This window comes from Pterocles gutturalis, unplaced genomic scaffold, assembly GCF_000699245.1.
Source record: "Pterocles gutturalis isolate BGI_N339 unplaced genomic scaffold, ASM69924v1 scaffold2427, whole genome shotgun sequence".
NCBI classification, from domain to species: domain Eukaryota; kingdom Metazoa; phylum Chordata; class Aves; order Pterocliformes; family Pteroclidae; genus Pterocles; species Pterocles gutturalis.
In genome coordinates, this window is record NW_010109918.1 from 39,572 (window position 1) to 66,303 (window position 26,732).

The 26,732-nt window shown below is 44.8% G+C and overlaps 1 protein-coding gene across 1 annotated transcript in view; it reads right to left on the reverse strand.

The window, feature by feature from the left end:
• Positions 1–26,732, reverse strand: part of LOC104461492 (acetyl-CoA carboxylase) — a gene marked incomplete at its 3' end in the record, with an annotated part of 98,136 nt that overhangs the window by 36,974 nt on the left and 34,430 nt on the right. Inside the window, exons 25-40 of the mRNA XM_010073114.1 lie at positions 25,965–26,078; positions 24,284–24,397; positions 23,546–23,635; positions 23,174–23,292; positions 16,375–16,398; positions 13,583–13,726; positions 12,882–12,978; positions 11,478–11,585; positions 9,219–9,275; positions 8,873–8,917; positions 6,396–6,437; positions 6,060–6,275; positions 5,729–5,884; positions 4,178–4,381; positions 2,247–2,402; positions 1,496–1,642 (exon numbers count right to left, since the gene is read on the reverse strand). Of these exons, the coding sequence (XP_010071416.1) occupies positions 1,496–1,642; positions 2,247–2,402; positions 4,178–4,381; positions 5,729–5,884; positions 6,060–6,275; positions 6,396–6,437; positions 8,873–8,917; positions 9,219–9,275; positions 11,478–11,585; positions 12,882–12,978; positions 13,583–13,726; positions 16,375–16,398; positions 23,174–23,292; positions 23,546–23,635; positions 24,284–24,397; positions 25,965–26,078 (1,833 nt within the window). The remainder of the gene's footprint in view (positions 1–1,495; positions 1,643–2,246; positions 2,403–4,177; positions 4,382–5,728; positions 5,885–6,059; positions 6,276–6,395; positions 6,438–8,872; positions 8,918–9,218; positions 9,276–11,477; positions 11,586–12,881; positions 12,979–13,582; positions 13,727–16,374; positions 16,399–23,173; positions 23,293–23,545; positions 23,636–24,283; positions 24,398–25,964; positions 26,079–26,732) is intronic.

Here is a 26,732-nt window from a genome sequence, read left to right on the forward strand (position 1 = left end):
CAAGTAGGGATCTTCAGCAGGCGGACTGAAAAACGCGGGGGGACACCATGTTCTCCCCTGGGTCATCCCATTTTCCAGTGACTCAAGCCCTCGGCGTAAAACCAGAGGCAGGGCCTGGGCCTGTGTGTCAGACCACAGCACCACGCACACCACCACAGCCGTGCGATTCCTCTTCAGACTGAGCACAACAAAGTCTACCAAGGGTTAAAAAAAAACTCCTAATTTTTTTTTTGGTGGTCTTTGGGTACAGAATCTCTTATAATAAGACTATTTGTATTCATACTGGCAGAGTAAACACTACATGTTCATGCCCAGGCAGCTCTGCGCTTGTAATTTCAGCAAGAACAGAGCCACGTCCCTGAGGGACTTCGCGATTTCCCCAGCCACCATCCACTCAAACGCTGAATGAGAGCAGAGAAAGAGAGAAAGATGATGGCATAAGCCTCCACAGCAGCGCAGCCTCAGCTCTCCCTAAGAATGCAGGGAATAACTCGTGTAATTAAACCCGAAATGAGCTAAAACATTTCTCCTACAGGCCAGCAAAAGACAAGGACGCAGTGCTCCCACAGCCACCACTTACTGATGAGGTTCAATGGGAAAACTTCATATCCAAAACCTTCCCCGGACAAGACACGTGCAGTACGTGGTGATGAAAACCCCCACTTGCTCTCATCACTATAACCGACGTTTCTGAACAGAGCTTTTGCAAATATGAAGTTATGCATCGAGTGAAAGGTGCTAGTTCAATGACAACAAGAAAAAATAAATTATGGCACCACTAGAACTGTTCAAATTTAAATTACTGTAGGAACACGCACTTACTGAATCCCACCTAGTGAAGGCAAAAAAACCTCCAACCCTTTACTAGTTAGCTCTATTCTCCTGTTATTTCAACGCTGCAATCTTTGGCTTGCTAATACCATGACACACCAGCAAAAGCCCAGCAGAACCCAACAGCCTCCTTCTGCCTGAGCCGAAGGAGTCACCGGACGATGCCGGCAGCGTTAGCGGGTTGTTAGTCTCAAGTACATCACTCACTAGAGGGGGATGTTGCACGCACCTTGCCAGCTTGCTGCACAAACACTGCATCGTGAGTATTTAAATGGGAAGCATAAAATTGGTTTTTCGTTTTTTAAGCAAATGAAAACATTTCTATTTAGCCTTGTAAAACACATTTTGCTCAAACACAAACCCCAGTTACCGGGAATAGCTGAATGAGCACTTTTTAATTACGGAAGGAAAAACAGCATAGGCACAGGTTTGAAATGGAATCATCATTTACTATGGAGGTTAAAATACCCATTGTATGGAAGATATTAATTTTTAATGAAACAAAAATCTCATTTTCAAGAGAGAGATTTCATCTGTGAAAGACTGAATGAACAGATTTTGTGCCTGGCTGGTAAATTTTCATTACAATTGTCAAACCTAGTCCAGAACACAATGTACTGCAGCACATGGATAGAAAAGTAGCGTTAAAGAAAGTGCAACTTGCCTCATTTCCTCCTGGCAGCCTGTTCATGTGCACAAGCTGGCCCTGATCATCCAACACCAGTTCAGTGTACGTCAGCATGTCAGAAGGCAGCGGCGGTGTTGGCAGGAACGCATGTTCATTCATAGACTCCCAGAGTTTAATCAAAGACTAGAAGAGGAAAAGATAAACTCTTGTTAAGAACGTCATCTGCAAATATTTTTATTCAATCCACTGTGACTTAATATTCAAGACAGAACACTCTGAAATATCCCTCCTCCCAATTTGACTGGCAATATCCAGCGGCTCTCGCTTTGGAACTTTAACTGTGAAGCACAGCTTCACTCAAAGTAGTAGAATTCAAATTCTGTGACTCAGGAGAGAACCCAGCAAATCAGATACCAGATCAATTGTGCAACTCATTAACCCACCTAATGATGTAGGAGTCCTCTCCTAGGAACTATCACCCCCGCACTGCCCAACGCTCTAAGAAGGTTGGATAACAGGCTGGGAGAACAAAGAAAGCAACAAGGAAGAGAAGATGGTTTACACTTCAGCTTCTGCTGTTTGACTCGTCAATGGACCTACAGCAGCAGTGTACGGGAACTCCTGACTTCTTTCCAAGGAGACTCAATCCGTGGCTGGATAGACCCTGGGGGGCCACTGTTAGCCACTCCAGCCTACTTCTTCCCTGACAAGCAAGGATGGCAACGGCTAGAAGTGCTTTGCAGGTACAAAAGTTTAGAACAACCCACCAGGCCTTAAGAACACTTACCTGTCGAAACATCTCAGGAATATCATAGACATAGGACGTCCCTAAAGACTGGGCCTGGAACCTCTTGGACTGAAGCAGGTCTTTGGTCACGTAGGGGGTGTTGATCAGCATCCCGTGAAGCGGTCCCTGTTTATCCCCATACGCCTGGAACATAATCTGCAGCACGAAACACAGCGAGTTACTGCTTAATGCACTGGTTCCGCACACCTCTCTCATCCAGATTGTACCAAAAGTCACCAGGCTGCTCCAGACCGATCAGGCTTGTTGCTGTTCTCTACAAACACGTTAATACCCACATATCCTGTAACTCTGTGCTTCATCACGCGTTACTACCCTTCGGAGACAGCGCTGGACCATTACTGCACGGATCCGAGTATCGCTGACTTATTACCATAGCACAGCAGGAAGCAGAGTGAACAGAGCCGGATCCCCACAGAACAACGCCTGTGACTTAGAGGCCTTCACATTCACCAGTATTTCCCCTGACACCGTATCTATGCCGATGGATTGCGATAGCTGGGAGCAGAGAGGAGAACTCTGTTATTTATGGAGCCGAACAGCGCGGTACCCGTATCTCCACTGACTGATCACGGAAGCTAGGTCAAGACTTGCGTATGTCATTTGGCTTGAAGTTTTGATATTGTAAGTTTAAAAGATTTTCCCAGAGTAGCACATGAATTATCAGCTGCCATGCTTCATGGCACTGTATATTCCACTCAGCCAGGACTCCGAAGGAAATCTATTCCAACTAAGAAACACGAGGAGCAATGCTTAACTGGAGCAACGCTGCGCAAACGCTGCTCAACAGAAACACGCCTGACGAGCGACACGATCAGGCTGGTTTTAACAGCATGGTGATCAGATTGGGAGTTACAAACTGCAGGTCTTTTTCTAATTGAAGGTGACTTAATGTCAAATTAAAAAATCAAACCTTGGGAAAGTTGCTAAAAGCTGTACGCGCACAAGCACATTCTCCTGGCTCTGAAAACATAAAGCTCATCAGAGACGGAGTTTAAGAGGAAAGGTGACCTTCACGAGTGACTAAAAGACTCAAGTGTTAAGCTCAGCCACTGGAGATTATTAAAATGTCCTTTTCTTTCCTCATCTCCACTCAAAGGCAGAAATGAAGTAAAGCATACAGACGCTATCTGCTCTAGGATCTCCAGAGCTGGACGGACTGTACGGCCAGGCAGCTTGCTGGAAAAATTTAAATGGAGAAGAGGGGGAGAAAAGGTGACTCAGCACTTTGAGTTCAACGTTAACAGCGCCCAAATGATTTATTCTGCCGCTATTACTGCATGGCAGAGAGATTATTACAGAGGGAAGATGTAAACATTTCTGTATTTAAATATCTTTTATGCATCCTATGCTCCATGTATTTCAGTTAACCACACTATTCCTGTGCCGTGAAAAGCAGAAATACCAGAATAGCCACAACCATTACAAAAGAGCCCATTATGGTTCATAAAAATGATATAAAAGCACCTTCAATAATTTTATATCATCCTACCCAGGTCATTCCTTGTACCTCTGGAATTTAAAAGACAAGTTCACAGATTGTCTCTATCTACTTAGAGAAATGTATAATTAAGAATATTTTTTATTATGACCTACAGGTTGAGCACCAACAGCGCTTACTTTTCTGTTCCTTTTTTGAGCACTCTGCCACAGAGGCAAACAGATGTACAAACAGCCGGAGGTACGTACAAATCAATTAGAAAATATGCACTTTTGCATAATTGGTTACATTTTGCACACCTACGCCCATTGCAAGATTATCTTACAGTGATACATTCTTCTTCCTTTGGCAATGCTGAATGGCAATTTTATGTTACCTGAAAACACCACAAACCACAGAAGAGCTTCATGAGGTGTAATGTGTACCCCCAAATAATTTGCTCACCAAACCACAGAGCCCCATGGCCCCGTACCTGTCCTGTTCGGGAGTCTGTCACTTCTTTGTACAGGCTGATGTCCAAGTAGTAGCCCGACTCGTTGGTCAGGAAGAGTCGAATAGGAATTGCCTTCCCAGTCGGTGTCAAACGAATGTTGATCTTCAGCTCGGCTTGGAGGACGCGGAGCTTCCACAGGCGACTCCCGTAGCGCATCACCATGCTCCGCACAGATTCTTCGATCTTAAAAGAGACAAGAAGAATTTCCTTCACCTTTCTGGACACGTGCACCGCTTTGTCACCCCTCCATCCTGCTGCTGTGGGGTCCTGCTCAAAGGGGCTCCCAGTATGCAGCGGGAACATCACAGAAGAGGAGAGATGGAAGCACCAAGCAGCAGCACACGCCCAGCGCTACGATGGGACCTCGGTGGCATGTCCATCTCCTCCCAGGCACAAACAGAACTCAGCCTGGGGACTACCGAGGGCAAGGGACAGTGCTTGATCCACATTCACAGCATGCCCGCTGTTTCCCCTCCATCCACCTCTCCTCCTGCAGGCATAGCTCACAGCTAAGAACTGAAAATGCAGGAAAGCGCAATCCTTGACAAACGGTTATGCAGCGCTTATATGCACAATAATCATGTTTCACCGTGCACGCAGTACAGCGCTTTAAATCAACAAAGCAATTACTACGTGGAGCTTGGCCTTCTGGTGTTCTATTAAACTTTATAATATATTATCATTGGCAAATAGCGCCTATTAAAAGAAGGTAATTTATAGTCTGTTTTTAATATTCTTTCAAAAAATAAAGTGTCTTTTCCACAGCAGCTCAGGGGAAAGTCACGGTACACATCTGAGGGCAGACTAACTTCCAGGGGCTGCACATCCCAGCTGCTGTTTCTGAACTTCCTGGGAAGTAAAGATTTTGGATGTGCTGAGAGATTATTATATTCAAAAGCGATTTAAGCCACCAATTTTTAATCACAATTTAAAAGTCAGCAAGCAAGAGAGAGTTATTTTGATAACCAATTCATCTTTTTAAACTTTCAGTTATTCTCATAAGGAAAGGTCAGCTCTCATCTTTCGGTAACCATGAACAGAATGTTGATTTCCAACTAAATGCAGCCTTTACAGTTTATTTGGGACTTTCTTTGTGGTGGTTCTGCTAACCAGAAACATGCTTTATGCCTAAACACTTTCATTTATGCATCTACAAAGCTTAATGTTCATTTATTTATAACGTTGATCACTGTGGCTTTGTATCAGAGAATGAAAACAAGGCACTTCTTTTTGTAGCTGAATTTACAAATTCTTCTTAAGTTCACAATTTGTCTCACATTTTATTTGGACTTTTGTAACAAAGAGAAGAGCATTTAAAGCTATTTCCTTATTAGAACTGTTTGTCTCAAGCACACAATGAAAAAATAAGTTTAGTTTCAAATACAAAACATTTTCCATAAACTGTTCCTCAGTTTACACAGGGGAGGTGAGCTGCATACCCCAAAGGACAGCGTTACTCCACTAAATACTTGAGTTCTGCCAGTTCTGCCCAAGAAAAAAACCAGTTCAGATCTAGGGAAGAGATCATACCTTAGACGGGTCCATGATGACAGTAGGCACGAAGTTTAAGAAGATGTGATTGCAGTCAGTGCGCACATTGGTATTATTAAACGCCACCTCCAGCTCATCCATGGCTTCCAACAGCAACCGCTCTCCCTCGTTTTGCAGATACTCAAAGGACGCTTCCTGCCAGATATTGTCAACAAATCATTTCCTTTCTACTCAAAAACCACAGCTCAAAAATACAGTGCTTGAAAAAATTGCAGAAGGACTTCACTGAGAAAACAGGTTACATTAGTTTGAGCAGGATGTGCAACCCTGAAACCTTGACAAGAGACCTTGCAGAGGTGGCAGAACTCACCTTGGTAACCAGATCGGAGTGCCTTATGATAGCCCTCACGAAGAACCTGTAGTCTGTCACTTCTGTTCCCACTTCAACTTTGGCTGCTCCCAGGTAGAGATGCATTTTGTGATTGGCACAGGGAATGGCAGTGAGATCAAAGTTGCGCATGCGGTTAAGCTCTAGCTGAAAAGCCAGAGCTGGCTCCAGATGACGGTAGATCCTGTCTTCCTCAAACTGGAGGCACATGGCATTGTACCAGTGGGAAAGGGTGTAAAAGAGGAGATGGGTTAAGAAGCTGAAACACTGAGGATGGGAAGAAAACTTAGAGAAGATCATTAAGAAGATACAACTTACCTTATCCCGGGCACGGAACGTGAAGAACTTTGGAAATTCCCTCTGTTTGAAAATAAAACCAATGATGTTAGACCTCCAAAAGTCAGCCACCCAGAGAGTGCTCACAGACCTGGAGTAGCACCACAGCAGAGGAGAGGACAGTGGGTACAAGCTACTTTTCCAACATCACAAAGGGAGGTGGAAAATCAAGGTACCCTCAACAAGGCAGCTGAGGGAGTTTAAACCTGCTGATGGAATACATGCTACTTGATTGGCTTTTGATTATTATTGCCAAATTAGCAACAGACGGTAACATGGGACTGTCCAGACATGGTAGTGGGAAACTTCTTCTGGTTCTACTATTACTGTGATTCCTGTGGGAATGTTTGGGAGTCACACATGATATTAACACCCCATTACGTAAGCAGATGTACCCAAAACGATGGTCTGTATTCTACAGCTCTCTTCATGCTATTACTGATAGAAATACTCCCTTCCCAAGGAAAATGACAAATACTAATCAAATAAATTAATCCTCATGTATTGATACAAAAATCCCCCAAACATGATTAGGTTTGTCTGTTATTTTATTGCACAAAAAAAATCCTTGCAAGTTGTAAGGGCTTTAGGTTTTTGTGGCATACATCTCAGAAGAAAGACAGCATCCTTCTACCTACCCCTCCAGTCCCACCCAAAAAAGCCATCCAGCTCTGTGGATTACACTTTTACTAGGTACAACTTTGCGAAGTACAAGGCTGCGCTGAGCAACAAACACAGTTTTTACAGCTAGAAGTAATCTTCTAGCTAGTCACCACCTTTACCTCCTATAAAGAACAGTCCCCAGAAGTTCACCTGATGACTCTCAACTGAACGAAATAACTCGTGTTTGCCTGGAGTGTGTCTTACAGGAAATCCTGCCTGAAAATTCAGGCACTGGGTACATCAGGTGAGCCCATGAGTATCAACTATAAGAAAACAACCACTTCCACGTTTCCTCACTTCTCTTCCAAATCCCTCCTACCTGTCCTCTGCACGCCGCCAATCTCTCCTAACACCATCCATGCTCGTTCTATCACTAATGTAATTGCTTTCAAGGCATTTGACTAGTGCTGTGGGCAAATAATTAGATGTGCATACACACAAAAATTTCCAGTGCTCTGGTACCAAAATCCAAAAGAGTGCTCCATTTCCTAAGCAGAAGAATTATACCCCTGCTGTGTTCTAATCAACCAACCATCATCAAGACAATCAAAATAATTTGCCTAAATTAGCCAATCAAGACACCCTGCAAACTGCAGAATGTGAAAAGCTACAACAGAAATCATCATAGTTGATTATTATACTAATAATCATGTTAAAAACCTAATGAGATGAGGAAATTGGAAGCTTGCTGGAGCAACTCTCTATTACCTCAACATGCTGGGAACTAATTATATAGACTGTAATTAAAACAAAAACAAACCCAAGCCCAGGCCCTGGCTAAGTTAATAGTTGGTCCAGTAATAAACAGAATAGAATAGGAGACAGTAATAAAGACTGACACTCACAGAAGATCCCAGAGGTACGCTACAAACTTAGCAAGCAGACGACACACCATGCTGCCTCCTCTGCGCAGGAACCAGGAGCATCCCAACATTGCATCGCTCTACGTGGCAGCTCAGGGCAAACTTCTTGTGATGACTTCTCTTGTTCTTTGCCTCCTTTCTGACCACTGACACGTGCTGCAGTGCTTATTCATAGCCTGGTATTTTCCACTCCCCAGGTATCAATTCAGTTCTCTAAACCTTCCTTTTTTTCAATCTAAAACCTGGACTTTCTTGCTTAAGGTCCCAACACCTCTCCAGAGAGTCCCGTTTCCTGCAGAAGCCGTTGATGGACACGTGTCTGTACCTGTACTGTGGGCAGCGACTCCCAGGTGGTGAGCCCCTCATTCGTTCAATTACTATTTTTGTCAATTTGCAAACCAGCTTTCCTTTTGTAAAGCTTGCTAAGCCAGGTGTGTTGAGCACAGAATGAATTTTTTGCACTTTCAAAACTCCTAATTACTTCTAGAGTAATAAAGTAGATAGAGAAGAGATAAAAATCTGGTTTATGCTTTCCATTGCCACCTTGAAAACATGGCTAAAAGAGCCCTCACTGAGGCCCAAGCCCTGGGGAAAGAACTAATTTTTAGCAATAAGAGCCCCAAACATTTTCCACATCCCTAGGCCATTATGTGAAATTTAGAAAGTCACATCAATTACTCCTCTAAGTTATTTTAAAATCAGTAAGAAACCTAAAGAAATCACCACACTACATAAGAAACCCAAAAATGTAATTGTATAATTACATTTTAGAATACAAAACAATACTGAAACTAACAAGATCTTTATTAATGTGGCCGTCAAGAGCTCAGCCAGGTAACAGGAGACACTTCAGTATGTGAATGGCCCCACTGAACACAAAAAGCCCCGTCCTCAGAGGGGAATATCACCCTCTTCTAGCCCCTTTTTACTTACATGAAATCTCTGATCCACCTCATAGTTGACCTGTTTCCTGAAGTCCTTACAAACGGAACATACAAACACAGGAAGACAAGGAAAAAAAAGCAGAAGAAAGCTAGCAATTAAATGAAAATCAAAAATTAATTAATTCAAGAATACAAGAGGTGCCAAGATTGTTTACAATTGTAAGTTAGTTTTCTTAAGCGAATTCATCAAAAGCATCTCAAATATTAGAGAACAGTGAAGAGAGAACTAAATATAGTTAATACAGCATTTACTTGGTGAAAAAACACATCAAATGTCAATGTTACTATGAGCTAGAAACCAAAGAGTTTTGAGCAGCATGAGAGACACCAAATACCTTTTGTGCTACCAGGAAAGTCAGCCTCCGAATCCCATGTTCAATCAGGACCGATTTCTGTAAAAAGGCAAGGATGGAATCAGGTGACTGGATTAGCAGAGAAAGAAAACAACAAAAACATGCCAAAGTGCTCCAACCGAGTCTTGCTAACATAAAGCAGAAGAGGCATCCACAAATCTTGCAGCAAATATTCCTGTTCATCCGCTAAAGTAAGTTTCTCTTTTTTGCAAAGCCTACTTTTTTGAAGGGAGCACGGCGCAGACAGGGTAAGGTGTAATGATGGAAAATGAGTTTTAAAGGAACTGGCCCAAGGAAGCATGTAGCACATACTTGATTCTGGCACCATAAGCACAGCTGTGGACAGTTGTGTCGATATTTCAAAGGTGGTAAGTGATAGCTGTTAGTTTTTTTCAAATAGAGAATATCCATTCTCGTTGTTCTTTATCAAATCCCACTAAACCACGTTTCAAATGAGTGCTGCTGCCAGTATTTGCCACACCACTGATCTTTTGAAGTGTTAAGATCTCATAATTTTACTCCTCTTTCTAAAACTTCTTCCTTTTTCCTCCTTTTTCCAATTTAAAAGCAAAGAGGGAAAAAAAAAAAAAAAGGAAGAACAAAAAAAGACGCAAGAACTCAGCTAGAGCGGGAACAAAACCACCCCTTTCGGCACAGACTGAAATGTTTTACTAAGGTTAAGCCCTTTGAAAATGAGCATCAGTGACTATATTCATGGCAAGAGGAAGAAAATAACTTTAATAATGCCATGATTTAAAAAGCAAAAATTGTTATTGCTTTTAAAATTCCACAAGTGGCAGACAATAACAGCATAGCAACAGGATTCTGATTACATCGTAATAATGTGGGTCTCACAGCAAGTCCACAGCTATTACGGAGCGATTAGCCATCAGCACCTGGAGAAACTCCATTTACACTGACTGCCTCAATCTCCTCCACAAGTCATTTAGAAGTATATGATCCTAATTTCTATTAAAAAAACCACACACAACATGCTGGGACTAGAAGATTATTTGGACAATTTGGATCAACCTATTTGATAGTTTAATGTGTTTTGGAATTCTTTTTTTTATTTCTTTCCTTTTATCCCCTCCCATAAAACGCCTGGAGCATGATCAAGCAGATGAAAAGCAGAACTAGTTTTAATTTTTATATTTGATCATTTCCTTTGCTTAAAGAGACAGGAGGCTGCTGAAGTCGCACGGATCCCAGCCCCATTTTGGAACCCCTCATTTCTGTGTAATGTATTCCCACCTCCCACACTGGGAAAGGAAGTTAGAAGCCACTCGCTCAGTCCTCCTGTAGTCGCTGCAGGTGCCACGGCTGCCACCCGGTGCCCGATGGGCTGTTCACATCCACCGGCCCGTTGAGTGTCCTTCATACCAACCCGAAAAGCAGGCAGGCAGGCACCGGAGGCTTGAGTGGACACGAGGAGGCTATCCCCAACTCGCGGTGTCTCAGGTGACCACAGGACCAACACTGGTAATCTCAAGTGCATCCCACTCTTACGAGAACAGAACATACCAAATCCGTGCCACCCAGTGCCAGAAATATTAGGAAAAATTTCTTCATTGAAAGAGTGGTCAGACATTGGAACAGGCTGCCCAAAAAAAAACGGTTGAGTCACCATCCCTGGAGGGGGTCAAGAAACGTGTCGATGTGGTGCTTGGGGACATGGGTTAGTGAGTTAGGTGGTGTTGGGTTGGACTTGATGAACCTTGAGGTCTTTTCCAACCTTAATGATTCTGTGATTCTATGAAATACGTACTAGTGGATGCTCCAGCTTGCCAACAACAGGGACAACAAATTTTAATTGCATTTAGACTATTGTGATATAGAAAATACAGGCCATTTAAATGCCTCTTTCCACGCCTCTGTTACTCATGTAACACCTTGACCACCAGGGAGAGGGACACAGCATGTGTTTTCAGAGCATCTGGAGCTAGACACTGAAGATTGACCTGATGTGTTTAAAACCTTAAAGATCTTTTACCCTCTCAAAAATTAAAATTAAATCCTGACCTCATGGATTAGAATGCACTGCAAGGAGAAACAACCACCTGGAGGCTTCAGAAAGGCGCAGCTACATCCAGCCAAAGCAGCGGTAAGGTTTCAGATGGGATAAATTAAGGATGTATATGTTGCATTTATTCATTTCAAAGCAAACAAAAAACTGAGGAACATTCTGACTTTTCCCAAAGCAGATCACACAGTTCCAGAGAGACAATCAAGGCAACTTACCTTGCTTTGCGTGAACTCTCTGAAGATGGCTGCCAGCCCATCGTCATCAACGTCACTGTCTGTTTTAATAGCAACGTTAAGAATGTGAATGGGCTCCTCGCGGGCAGTCTGCAATTTAAAGAAAATATTCCCCATAAATAAATAGTTAACAACACCTTTGAGTTCTCAAAAACAGCTCCCTCAATACAACTCTAAAATACAGATGCCCTTGGGGAAAAGGACCTCAGCAGAGCATGCTGCAAACCAAGGAAAATCGTGAGGGAGATCCTTGAAATTTACAATTTCACAGAAGTAAGAGTTAATGTCCACAAACAGTGAAACAGAAGCTTCATTTGGAGAATCCAGTTCTGCCAGCCACATCTGACTTGGCTAACTGCAGTGTGCTTCATTTGGATGCAGAGCGAATGCAGGGTCAGGTCCTCTCTTTACACGATGCAGCACAGGCAGGATGTTAGAGGACTTTGGCATCAAGAAAGGTAACAACATTAAGCAAATTCCAAGTGTAGGAACACAACAAGGTGTGTTTTCCTATCTACATCTAGGTGAAATAATGTGGAAGCATCAACCACATATGAGAGCTCTGAGAAATGACAAATTTAGCATTTAAGAGCCTGCAGTTAACTGAAAAGCAGTGTGAACAGGAAATGATCCTTGGGAGGTGAGGGGGAGATAAAGAGATCCGAGGACGTTAAGGTTGATGGTAATATTCTGGAACAAGGCTACTTACACACACCAAGCTCAATGGATCAGTTTAAAACCAAGCCCTGCTCTGGACAGCCTGTATTCCAGCAGAGCTTCCCGCTGCCGGGGGCCAGGACAGAGCGGTGGAGCAGCTACCTGTGTCCCCAGGGGAAATTCACCTTCTGTCACTGAGGATTATAAACCATCTGCTCCCTCTGCACCTGTTCTCCACATCTGGGCAAGAATTGAGTGGTTCCTCTTATCTTTTCCTCCTAAGAACAGTTCTAGGAGGTAGGACAGAGGGAGGAATCAAAATGTAATGTGACAGGGCAGGGTGTAAGCTTAAGTTAAACGCAGCTGAAGACGCCATTCAGAAGCCCATTGCACAGAGAAGGTCTGGAAACTTAATCATGGGTCTGAACTCTTGGTTACGCAGCTGTGGATCCAGTAATTCTGCTGATGTTAAAAGCTACAAACTGAATTTACATGGAGAGTAGGAGACTTAGGTGTAGTTTTAGCACAGAGTCTGAAAATGGCCACCTACTTCGAATGACCTGCTGTGGAACAAGCAAACAAATCACACACACAAACACATACAGCTCCGAACTCCTGCTTCCAGCACGTGAACTAGCGAGAAGTTATCTAGCCCGCAGTCACTGCGGCATTCTGCACACCTTCTGCCTCCAACCTGAGAGCAATCTCAGGAGAAAAAAACTACTGTACCTTGTCTTCATCATACAAGGAAGCATGGCCAGCTTCGGGGAAGGTTGGGCTCTGGGGAGGAGAGTCGCAGAAGCAACCCATCACTTCATCAAAGATCCTGAAACACACCAGAGGAGGATTTGGCATCAACAGGCTGCTGCGAGCCCCCGGAAAGCACACAGCACCGAAATCCACAAATCATGCTGCCAAGGAGGGGAGGGGAGAAAAGGACTCCCTCCCTGTGCAGGACTGAAACTCGGGGGACGAGGAGGCAACACCTCCTCCAGCACAGGCTGGGTCTTCTAACGATTGTCAGAGATCTCGGGCTGCAGACCCTCACGACTGCTGTGGGCTCTGCTGGGGGTTTTCTGCCAACCCCTCGAAGGCTGAAAGCATAAAGGACACATCCTCCCACGTGTATACGTGTGAACGAGAGCGTTAGAAGAAATCAGCATATTTGCAAATGATCTCCAATCAGCAGAAATTCAAGATGCTGATCCTTCTGGCTGCAAACTGCTCCTACAGCAGTCTGAAACTCAGTGAGCTCAAGGAGACGGACGAGGGGAGCCAAACAAACTTCCACCTGAAACTCCAGAAACTTAGCAAACAAGCTCAGGACTGGTTTAAATCTCACTCTAGACAAGGCAAAACTTTTGTCCAGCTCCGTTTGGGCTTGCTTAGGAAGCTTGCAACACAAACAATCGTCACCTTTCCCCACATACCTGACAAAATCTTCAAACGTGCGGAAGGAGACCATTCCACCCATCCGCTGGCACGGCGGAGTGAATGAATTGTCCAGCAGCACATCGCTCACGCTAGCTACGTGGACCATCCCGTAGTGATTGAGGTTGGAAGAGAAGGACATTCTAAACGGCAATTCAATAAGATCACAGTTAGTAGGGACACGGGAGAGAAGAACATCACTGGAGAAAGATCTGTGCGTGTGCGTATGCTCTGGCCACTGAAAGCGTGGCTGTTTATCCAACACAACCGGTGCATTTGTTAGATTCTTCAGCACGTCAGCCCTGCTGTGCTGTCTTCTCCAGAGTCCCTGCAATGCTGGCATGCCCCTGGTGCCGTTAGTGCCCTTACCTGGACATTGTCCCGGTGTACAGGAATGGTTAAAAGAGTTAGGAAATAATGTTGTAACCCTTTAAAACAAGTATTTCTTAAGGAGTTTCTCCAGATGACAGCCGAATTATGACTATGCAAAGCTGAACGTACTTTTCCTCCTGCATGTATGTTTTGTTTAACAGGTGGAATACTGAGATAAACAGCAATAATTCTAACCTTTGACACTTTTAACGATTCAGTAAATTTTTACTAATTAAATTGAAGTGTACCAAACTGTACTACCTTATTGCTTCCACAATTTTTCTGGTCATACTATAATTTATGCTCCTCAAATGCAGTGTGGTACAGTGACCTCTCTCAAATCCTATACTGGAAACGGGGTTTTCTACAGTCTTACACTAGTATTCCTACCCCAAATAAAGTCCTATTTCAGTGCCTTCCACTTTGACTGCTGACCAAATTAATGTGCTCCTCCATCTCATTTAATCCATACTTTAAAAACATTGCAGCTCCTCCTACTCATTTATTTTCCTCCGTTTTGAGGGCTAGAAGCTGACAGCTGCTAAATACAAGCAGTTGGCCACAGAACACATCTGTCTCAAGGAGCAAGGAAGGCAGAGCTCCAGACACTGTCATACTCACGCCTAATGTCCGCTGGTCAAGCACCGAGATACGCTGCAGTACACACATCACTGGTACAGGACCAACTCCTCGGTTAAGTCAGGAGGACTGGAACAGATTTACACAAGCTTGGAGGAAGGCACTGAGTAAGAGACTTTTGTTTAATGCAGGAGCACCATTCACTGGAGGTCAGCATTCCTTCCTGGCAGAGGGCAAGATCCTGGATACGTTAAAGTACCCCTAAGTTCTCCTGCAGTTCCACTGCTACGGCAGTACATGTCAGCTGTGAAATGGTTTGGGTTGGTTTGGGGATTGAGCTGTTAGTAGTAGTAGTAGTATTACTATTATGCTTTTTTAAAGACCCGCAATGTTATGGTCAAGACTAGCGGAGGAAGTTTCTCACACAGGGAACAAAAAGCTAACTAGACATCCTTTCCCTAGCTACTAGAATTGGGTTTGCCTTCCCTGCAATAATTATTTCTAATTTTCGAACTGAGTCATCTTAATTCACTTGAGGGACCTATTTCAAAAGCTCCCCGCAACATGGTGAGACCTTCAAGCTTGCTCTGAAGAGCCAGAAACGCCGAGCTGGCAGACGGCAGCGCTCTGCGACACAGCCACAGCGCACCCTCGCTTGCTTCGTGCTCCCCGGGGCTTAGGAAGACATTAACCACGTTGAGTTTCTGTCCTCCCCAACTGGTGTCACAACAGGAGGCAGAAGACAATGGGGGAAAAAAATAAATCAGGGAGCTGATTCAGCACAGCACACGCTTGACTTACAAGTCGTAAAGTCGAAAAGATGCTCAACTGCCGCACTGGCTGAGACGCCAGCGGCACGGCAGGCAAAGCAGGGGCTCAGCCGTGCTGGCCATCGCGCATCAGGACCAAACCGTGGGCTGCCCACACTGCTGCTCACCAGCTTTACTAGAATTTCCTTCTTTCCACAAACAAAAAACCATTGTGATACGGTCCTAAGCATACGGTTAACAAGTCTAAAGTATCATCAGTTTGATTAATAGCTCTCCATGTTTAAAGTCACTCTCTGTTTCCATAATTTATCTCTGATTAAGAGCCATGAGACTTTCGAGCCCATTTTTACTATTTTTTCGTTAAATAGGCTTGTAAGCAGTAACAAATAATAGGTATTCATATTTTGAAAGAGAGAAATTTTTCAGGACATGCCTTGGTGTACATTTCTTACAACTAATACAAAAAATAGCACAGAACAGTAACTAAACAAAAAGACAGCAGACATTTCTCATGTATTATTTAAAACAAGAAATACTCTTCAACTGAGACATGGGAGGAAAAATTAACATCCAAAACACAACAAAACATGCTGTCAGCTGTTTGAGATGTAGACTCATCTATGGTGTGAGGGAGGTGAGACAGCCTCGACAAATTCTAAGCTAGTGGTAAGAAACCAGAGCAGCACCAGGCACGCTATGGGCCCGGAGCAACTGCCTGCTCCACTGCGACACCCTAGGAGAGGGTCAGCAGCTGGGAATCCAGTTCCAAAAAGAGACCCTAGAAACAGCGTTCTGCTAGAAGTTAGCTGTGTACCATACTGCAGATGAGCCAAGTCACCTCGCAAATTGAATTTTGAAGATTGCTGCATGCAAAGCTTTTTTTAAAGGGTAAAGCTGAAAACATGTTTTAGATGAAGGGAGAGGAAAAGGGAAGGAAAAAGAGGAGTTATGTTTGAGAGCTTCCCAAGTAAAGAGAAGGGCACTAAAACAAAACGTGTTAAAACATTAAGTATTAGGCTACTTCTTTCTAGTCTGTCTTTTCAAATTTTAAAAGATTACAAGTACCGTACCTGTTTAGCGTGGGGATGTTCCCTCTGTAATCAAACAACCACAGTTAGTTACAGATTGGTTAGTGAAAGCCATCATACAGAACTGTCATCAAGCTGATACACAGACCAGCAACAAGTTTACAATTTACTAAACCCAAATTTGTCAACCATCAGGTATCAGGCAGAATTCAATGTCATTGACCCTGAGGAGGCACCCACCACCTGACTTCGCTTGCCACGGCTGCCATGGGCATGAGCACAGATCACACAGGTATCATGCAAATAACAAACCCCAGGAAAACACACGGTGTGTGCGAGGTACTCTGCATTTCTGCAGCATCCGGTATCGGACCCACCTCCAGCCCTCTGCACACGCGCAGCGCGCTCCCCAAGCAAGAGCAGAGGGGAGGTTTGCACTCCCCGACAGGGGCAAACAGCACGGATGCAAAAAGTGACCATATCACAGAGGAGGACTGACACAGGTGGAGGAAAAGCAGCCAGGTCCCCATTGCCAGAGCTCTACGCTGAGCAGCACCCCCGCGCTGGCCCCGCAAGGATGCGGTGATAAAGCAAACACCCGCACAAACACCACGCGGTACTTCGCATCGGCAGCAGTCAACGCCTTGAATACCAGAAAGAACAAGCAGAACTTAAGGCTGGTTTTTGGAAAATTTTACAGTTCCTTTTATAACGTCAATCCAACTCTCCACATCTTTGCATGCAGACGAGGGCTCAGTGATGCACAGAAGCCAGAAAGAAGGTGAGGGCTGCATTTCATGCCAGCCTGACAACAGCACGGTCTGGCCCAGCCTAGCTACAGTCACAAAAGCACACGGCGGCAGATCGCTCCATACAAGATGTAGACATTGCTGTGAGCTGACATTCAAAATGGTAAAGATTAAACCGAAAAAAAAAAATACATGCACACAGGAGGTTTGTGCATAGAGATTAGCAAACATGAAAAACTGAAAGCAAAAAAGCACAAGGCGGCGGATTGCTCCATGCAATATGTAGACATTGCTGTGAGCTGACACTCAAAATGGTAAAGATTAAACAGAAAAAAAAAATACATGCACACAGGAGGTTTGTGCATAGAGATTAGCAAACATGAAAAACTGAAAGCAAAGCATCAGGGAGCGTGTAACTGGACATTCACCCTCCCCTTCCCTGCAGGAACCTGTAAGAGACCAAACCACAGACTTTCTTATCATCCTGGACCATAGGCAAGACCCCAAGTCACTGGGGGGAATGACCAGTGTATTTCCAGGGTCACACCGCTGAGTACGCGGACTGCACCGGGCCCTGCTCACACACCGGGTTTGTCACCGCAGAGTCACATTCACTGCAAGTCGTATGTTTGGTGACTTCCCAGGATCTCCTTAAGCCATATAGGAGAAAGCACAAAGCGACCTAGAGCTGTACCTGTTCCGTGGTAAATCACACAAGTATTTCACTCCATTGGAGGCAGTGGGGAGGGACACGAGGCTGTGGCTAGGACCAAAAGGGCCACGAGACCTCAGGGGGCTGAGATGATTTTTTCAGCTTGGCAAATGGTGGGAAAGCTGCATGTGTTCTACTTCAGCTGGGAAAAACAGCCTGGAGAGGACTCGGCTCCCCCCTGCACCTTCCTGAATTTGAATTTTTTTCCCCTTACCCCTCCCTTTTTTTTTTTTTTTTTTTTCCTCTCCGAGAGCCCTCCCCTATGGAAATGACGGCAATGCATGCAAAGCGCCGCTGGTTATATCAAGCTGTGATTGAGTGCCAGCGCAGGGCAAAGCTTTTGAAATCAGGCAGCAAAGCGGAATCAGCAGAGGTCGGCTGAATAACCCACTTGTAGTTATTAACAGCAGTACCACGGGAGAAAGAGCAATTCCACCGGCTGTGACCAGTGGCATTCCTCTTATGTTTCTTCAATTCTGTAGAAGAATCTAAACAGAAGGCTGTGAAACCTGCCTCAAACCATACATTTTGATTGGGTTTTTCCTCTCCCTCTTTCTTTCCTTATTCTTCTGCTCCCTCTGTGATTCAGCCAAGCTGAATCTGCTACTGAACTCCAATTTGCATAAAATTATCGTCGTTCCATTCAGTTTGCTGCCCCTTCAACAGCCCCTTCTTTGCTCTGCTGGAAGATTTTGCCCTTTCTGAAGCAGGCGAGCCAAGGGAACTGCAGCACATTACTGCTGCCTGCTGCCTAATTAACATCAAACCCTCAGCACGGAGCTGCAGGGATTTACAGGTGTCCTGGAATTATTTTCCCCTCCTCCCTCCTGGTACCAGCCAGTCTCCCGCAACGAGGAGGGGACCTCGGGCTACCTAACGACACACCATGAGTCACACACGCGTGTCTCCGGGCTCATACGGTTAGAGTCCAGAGCAGCACAGCTGATTGAACACCAGCAATCCAAAGACTGATGCAAGAGGCTGCTTTAGTCCACAAAAGTGCTTCCATTTTGTCAGAAATCTAAATCTTGTGAGTATGTAATTGTAAAATGATAGCAGGAAGGAACCTACAAACACTGCTCTAAATGTAAGCGAGTTTTGGGTTCTTATTCTTCTGTAAAAAGCACTGTTTGGAAACAACAATATTTAATTTGGCTTTCAGCCTTCAAAATGGTTTCTACCTGTAAGCTAAGGAAGAGGCTGATAAAAGAACAACCAAAATACTCCATAGATGATAAAACATCCAGAGACAGCAAAGGAGAGATCATGCACCACTCGTAAGCCTTGAAACCAGCAACTGCAAAGTCCAAGTAGGGCGTCAACAAACATCCACGAGCACAGAAAGAGGAGATACTGGGGAAAACCAAGCACAAGATAGTTGAGACATTTATCTTTATATCTTTGGAAATACAAAGAAACCTAATGATTAGACCTGAACTCCATCCTCAGCAGCATCACGGACAGCAGGATGCAGTCCCAAGAATGAATTCTACCCAGACAGGTCGAAGTGAGGCGCCTGCCTGCATGTCCGTGTTTGCCAGGCTGTGTGCATTCCCCACTCCAAATGCAGCTCGGCGTCGCTGCTCTCAGGCATCAAGCTACAAATGTAAAAGTTGCTTTAAAGCTAACTAAGCCACTGATCAAAACTTGGCAGCCTTAATCTGCAATGCTAAAACTTCCCCTCACTTCCACCTCCCAGGGGTACATCCTGACTCCAGACTCCCCAGGACACCCCAAGGCCACGTGCGGCAGTGAGGGGTGGCACGGGGGACAAAAGCAAGGCGTGGGTTCAACGCACAGATGGATTGGGAAGGCACGGCTAAGGCATCAGTGAGCAAAACAGGCTGGGTTATACTTCCATTTCCTTTGGGGCTCAACGCATTCAGAAGGCAGAACCCTGGGGTATCATCACTGTACCCCAAAATAAAGATATATCCAGCATCTCTAAGTCATCCTTGTCAGCAATTGTCTCAGCATCTGACAGAGGGAACACATTTACCTCTGAGTAAAACAGAGGAATGTTTTGTGAGAACACATTTACCTCTGAGTTCTTCCCTTCTGATCCTCCAGCACATCTGCTACTGGGGAAGGAAAGATCAAGAGAGCAGCTGAACAACCTGGCTGGGGGGATGCAGTGAGCTGGAGAAAAGGGGACGCTTTAGGAGAAGCAGTGCAGCAGCACAACTCTGCAGCAGCCTCCAAAGGCTGGCTAGAGCAGACAACGTCCCAGTTTAATTTAAACCTTACAGCTCCAGACATAAGAAAAGCTGTTCAAAAGCAGGAGAGGAGAAGGGGATTATTAGGAAAAAAAAAAAAAAACTTCTCCTGTTGACAAAAGACCATAATTCCCTCTCCCTTTACTAGACACACAATGTTCCCTTGAACAGGAGATTTTAAGCTAAGATTAGGCAAAGCACAGCTTCATGTGCTCAACACCTAAGAAAGGCCTTTCAGTGTCCGTCACCTGGCTTGCCATTCTCACAAAGGAAGCTGAACTCTCTAAACACCAGTCAATATTCCAGCAGCTTCCCATCGCAGCAGGGCAGTCTGAACAAGAGGGAAGCAAAGAACAGCTCCGAACAGGGCTCATTTCTTTCTCACATCTTTTCTCCCCAGGACTGGAGATGGCTGAAAGAGGCAGGTTATCCGCAGGCGAGGGGCTCTGCATGCCCGCATTTGTTTGCAGTACCCTGCTGCAGCGTGGAGCGATCAGCATCCCATAGATACCCTCGTATGGCTTCCTCCAGATCAGATTACTGCAACGCCCTCTGCTTGGAGAGGGCTTTGCAAGCTCCATGTACTGCACGAGGCACCAGATGGTGACACCGCACTCCTCATCTGCCCTGCACCAGGCAGCACAGAATCCTGGTTTGATCTATAAAGCCCTCTACGGTTTCAATTATAAGCAGTTTTTTCTCCCTATGTCTTACCCTTGCAATCAGGATCAGTGGGGATTCTTACAACAGGATGTTTTTTATTAATTTAAACAAATAATTCCCAAAACAGTTTCTGCCCACAAGACCCACCAGGAGCAGGCTGCATTTCCATGACTTTGGTAGCAGATTGAACAGTTTTTCTTTCCTCTCTGCTTCCATGTAAAGCTTTCCTGTGGGTAGTTGATGGCAATCATTCAGTGGCCAAAAATACAAAGCCTGAGTGCCTAGCTGTGACTAGTCAGATCAGAAGTAGTGGCTGTGATTGTTTCTGCTATAATTTAAAAAAAGCATAGTGGGGTTAAATACCAATAACAAAGAATTGAAATAGAGCAACAATTATCAGTTTTCTCTTCATGAATATTTGCTCCAGTAAAATTCAGGCCCTTAAGTGCTCACCAAAATTCCACACAAAAGGGACTAGGGCTTAAAAATACTTGATGTGTGGATGAAAAATCATACAACTAACACCAGCTCCAAAAGAGAATGCTCTCCTAAGGGCAAAAGCAGGACCCAACCCTGCAGAGCCTCAAGGGACATTTGCTCGGCCAGCTGGGATATTTTGGCTTTGGGGTTTGTCCTTGGAATGCATTTTTAGCTTTTCTGTCTAAAAGTTCAAGCCACAGAAGATACAGAAAAACATACGATGGACATAGAACATGGTCAAAACCAACAAAGACAACTTAAGCAAGACAATATCAGACTTTTGAGATTTCTGTGTCTTGGGCTTAACATAAGGTCTGCTTTCAGAGCTAGCTTTCATCGACACGCTCAGCACCAATTTAAGCCCCGAGGTATCCTGCTGCCAGCTGTGCTCCAGCACCCAGCCACACAACAGCCACACAAGTAGGTACACGCTGCAAGAAGCTGCATCAAGCAGTAAGAGCCAGACTCATCACTAACAGACAGAGGCACAACTCACAGGAACCGAGCCTGCCTGTGCGAGAGGTGGATCTGTCCCCAAGCCTGCTTGCCTCTGCACAAGGGCTGCGGTGCATGTTCAGACAACCATCAGCAGCTCCGATGGCTGAGCAGCAGAACTGAGCTTCAGAACATTGCCCCAGCAAATTCAGCATAAAGGGGAGAGAGATTTCAGGACAAAGCAGCTGTTCCCCGAGCAGGTAACAGCTCTGCTCTTCCAGCTGACCTTGTCCAATTAAGCTTGCGCACAGCAATAGAGCAGTGGTCAGCACGGGCAGGCCAAACAACCCCCAAGCAACAGAGCTAACCGAGACCAGCAAAGAGAATAAATGGAAAAAGAAGGGGCTGGGGGGGAGTATTATAAACGGGTACTAAAAATAGTATGCAATTATTTACAAATATTCTAGAAATGTAGGAAACAGATGAGACCAAATGCATGTCCCATTTGTATCATGAGTGTTTTGTGCTGCTTGTTGAGGACAGTCATTCATTTCGAGCAAACCAGATTCTGAAAACCATTTCATAAAATGTACTGATGGATTCTCAATGAAGCGAGACTGGACCCCATTGCCCAGCTCCACCAAAAATAAAAGAAGGAAAAAGATGTTTGGAAACAAAGGAGAAAAATAGCAGTGGTACCACAGTGCCACAGCAGCACAGAGCAACAGTGGCACCCGCCGGCCACCGGGACTCACCGCGCCTCGCTGCGCTGCCAGGGACAAAAATAAAATATCGCCTAAAATACCCTCCTGAGCTCCTGCAGCAAAGGAAGAAACACAGGAGCTGGCTAACCTGACAGATGATGAAAAAGTTCGCATAATCAAGTTTGGTTTTTTTGAAATGATCTTAGCACACACTAGGAGATGTGACCCTTCGTCTGTAAGATGGGCAGTGAATAGTTGATGCTGTTGGCTGGGGTCATGAGAAATAGATGCTGAAAAATACTGACTGGAAACCAAAGTATGTCAACTTTAGCATTTCTATATAAAATATATTCATACATGCATCTTGGTCTTCCCAGTCAAAAAGCCCCATGCTAGAAAAGATTTCACCTTATGCGGTAAAGCCGGGTTTGAAAGTAGGGCCAGTCACAGTGACAAAGGGCTGGCAAGGGAGCGCTGCAGGAAGGGGACAGAGTCCGTTCGACTGGACTGTTCTTTGTTAGAGTTCCGAGTAATTGATTATTCTGTCTGGAATTGTATCTTTTGGAAGGCTCGGGATCCAGCTAGAACTGAAGTTCTAGAGGAAAGTTACTACACAAGCTGACCTTAAAAATCAGAAACCACACGGAACCATATCTGAATGAATCCGAACTGCAGAAACCACTACCCACAGCTCCCGAGGCTTTAAATAACTTAGGAGAAGGAACTGGGAAGCGTAGGGCTGTATCTTAAATAATTTGTGCTTATCTCAGGCACTGGTCTCTCCCTTTCTCCATCCATTCTACTGCAAGTTTTCTTTGCCTAGATAGGATGTCGCCCCTCATAAACCTCCAGTTCCAAAGGCACCTGAACCCGTGATCTGACCTGTTGGGATGGGAGGTAGGCAGCATGAACTGGAACTCCACCACACAAGTGTTATCCTTCAGCTGGCGATGCTGGACACTGTTCAGCTCATAGGCAATATATGCCCTGCGAACGTACACCTGGTTAGAGAGAAACTCGATCAGCTTAACTGTGCTAAGGAAGCAGAAAGAGAGAAAGACAAATAATACACTAGAGGCCTCAAAAATATGAATATTAATGCTGTTAAATGTCAGCCTCCAAATATGCCAGATTCCACACAACCTACAGCTCTCAATCTGGCAGGGTAACAGTGCTCAAAACAAACAAACCAACCCAAAACAAAATACAAAGAAAAATTATAAATATTTATTTTTTCAATTAGAATAAACTTACCTCCAAAGCTGCCATTCTTACCACCTGGTTACTGTGGTAGAAGAAGTTGGGCAGCACATCGAAGATGGATGTCTCAGACAAAATGAGTTTCTAGAAGAGATCACAATAGCCAGAGTTTTCAAAGAGAACTGCCTGTCTTGTAAACAGTGTCAGGCAAAAAAAGCAAAGACCCCAAGTCAAGCCTGACTAGTTCCAATTTCCATGCTTTTACTGATGTTCATAAAGGATTATGACATTTTTATACTAAATCATAGAATATCTCAAGTTGGAAGGGACTCATGTCGAGTCCAACCCCTGCTCCTCGCAGGACTAACTAAAACTGAACCATATGACTAGGAGCGTCGCCCAGACACTCCTTGAACTCCGACAGGCTGGGTGCCACGACCACTTCCCTGGGGAGCCTGTTCCAGTGACCGACCGCCCTCTGAGCAAAGAACCTTTCCTAATGTCCAATCTGAACTTTCCTGACACAGCTTCATCCCATTTCCTGGTGTCCTATTGCTGAGAGAGGAGATCAGCACCTCCTCCTCTGCTGCCCACCTTGAGGGAGGTGCAGACTGCGATGAGGTTGTTTGGTATCAGTGTAGGAATGAAACCAAAAACGAGGGGGAAGCTAGAAACCAGAACAATATCATTTAAAGCCACAAGGACCTTGGGACTACAGTTGAGATTTAATACAGAAACACAAGGATGAGTGAGAAGAAAGCAGGGAAACAAGGAGAGAAGTCTGGTCGATACCTGCAGGTTCTCAATGCAGAACTGGTGGCCATACATGTCAATAGCGGACAGGAAGATGGACTCCACCTGGTTGTGACGCAGCTCGTAGGACGGCAAATGGGAAGCAATGAGAACCTGGTGAACAGCAAACACAAGGAGCGTCAGTGAAAGGAGCTACGCTGGGCCATCGGCAGGAGGCTGTTGCCTCCAAGGCAGCAATAGTCTGCTCCATCCCCGAAGAGGCGACTGGTTTCTCCTGTGAATTCTGGGGCACCTGGGTGATGCTGCAAACTCTCTCCTCTCCCCAGCCTCATTTGTGTATCTGCTCTGTTTGTATTATTGGCAACTCCCCACGGAGAAAAGGAACAGCTTCAATCAAGTTCCATCAGTGCATGTGATTTAGCGCTGCAGAGCTGCTAGTCCTGGGGATTGCCTGACCGGCTGTTAATTGGAAAGCAGAGCTGGCAGGCAGCAGCTGTGGGGAGGCCAGCGACGGAGACCGCCTTTCACAGCTTCCGAGCAGCGGAAGCAGGAGACACTGGTGCCAGGTATTAAATGCCCAACATGAAGGATACAGAGATAGGAAGGGGAAGCAGCTTGCAGGGGAAAATGAAGTGAAAGAGCAGCATAAAGCCATACACAAGGACTGCAGCACCATCCCCAGCATGCTGCCAAGAAGTTCAATAACTGAATGGTTCAAGGACACAAACACAATCCTGAAGGAAACATAAGGTCACTGAGCAGCTTCAAACGCCCCATTCATTTTCAACAGCCAAGCTCTGAAATAAAAGCAGAGATCCCCAAAGTGTCAGCTTTCCTGCCGAAGACTTTCAGAATGGATATGGGGACTGTGGAATGAGAGGAGTGATCAGACTACAAGGTTAGCATTACCGTGAAATGATTATGCCCTCTCACTCCTCCCTGGCTACAGACTCACTGATAAAGAGGAAGCTCACAATAATATCCAGGTGGGTATCTGGTATTCAAATTATTATCTGCACTAGACTCTTGGAACTGACAGTATTAAAGAGTTTTCCAATTATTTTCAGGTTAAAAAGAAATTGACAAAACGTGACTCAAAAGCTAGAAGAAACCCTGCAAAAGACCAACATAATTCTTTGCAATAATTCCATAGCAGTTGCAAAGAACATCCGGTTCTCATGTAAATGTCTCTCCCTGTTCTCTGCACACACTGCTTTGCAATTGCAGGGTAGCTGATGAACCCAGATAGCAAGCCCTGGCTGTTTACTGTACAGCTGCCTGCACATTCCAGGCAGCCTGTGCTTGTCGGGTTCACTATAAAGCCAGTAGGAACCACAGTGACCATGTATTTCGACTTCCTCTATTGCACAAACCAGGGGCTATTCTCAACTAACTCCTATTTGAGCCAGACAAAACTTTTTGGAGGAGCGGGGACAAAGGAATGTAATTTTAACTTCAAATTTTACAGTGATTGGGAATCCTCTGCAATCTTTGTTAGACTGTCACAATGGTTTATCACTGGTTAATTAGCTTCATTGTTAAAGTGATGCTCACAGTAACCTCCTCTTCACATTTGCATAGTAATCAAAATAAACATCCAGAGATACAGACTTCCCAAAAGAGCGAGCTCGGAGTGGGAGCAGTCCCCACTGGTCTGATCAGCAGTGCACAGTCTGTCTCCAGCAGGGATCAGCTTGGATTGCTGAACACGCGCCCGTACCTGCCGCGCTCGCAGGGCCACTTTGGCGTTGGTTGTCTTGCTGAGCTGGGTCAACTCTGTCAGAATATTAATCAGCTCATCTGTCAAGGTGGGGTCACGGCCACATAGCTGGTCCTAAAAAGAAAGAGAACTGAAAATGTTTAGAACAGAGGAAAACCATCTTCCATCCTCCTTCAAAGGAGTTTAAATCTGAGACATACGCACACTTGTGACTTCAAGTTTCAAGAGATTTTAAACACACAGTCCAGAAAAGGCCCTTTGAAGATCCAAGAAATAGAAAGGGAAAAAGGGAAACCTCTGCACAGCATGTTAGATTGATAAGCCTGCCAGGGAAAATAAACCAAAAAACAACAACAAAAAAAATAACACAAGTCCCACAGAGTAACAAATAACAGCTCATACTCCATGCGATTCCAACACTAAATAGCTTTTCCCCCACATTTTTCTTGACCCCTTTCTCTCTGACCTCACTCGAGCATGACGCCATCTCTAGGAATGATGGGGTACATCTCTCAGAGAGAGACACCACAGTCAAATCACGCTTATTAAAAAAAATCCAAGCTACTAACTCCTGTTAGATTGCTGTCCCCTACGAACCAGTGGGGCCAGCAAACATTACAATGATTGTTCCCAAATAAAGTCCTGGAATTTTATCTACTCCAGGGCACTGTGTGAACTCACAGTGAATAATTCAAGAACTGCCTTCTCCGTATTTGAAATACAAAATCCCAGGAGTTACTGCTCAAGGTAACAAAAATCCAACAGGAC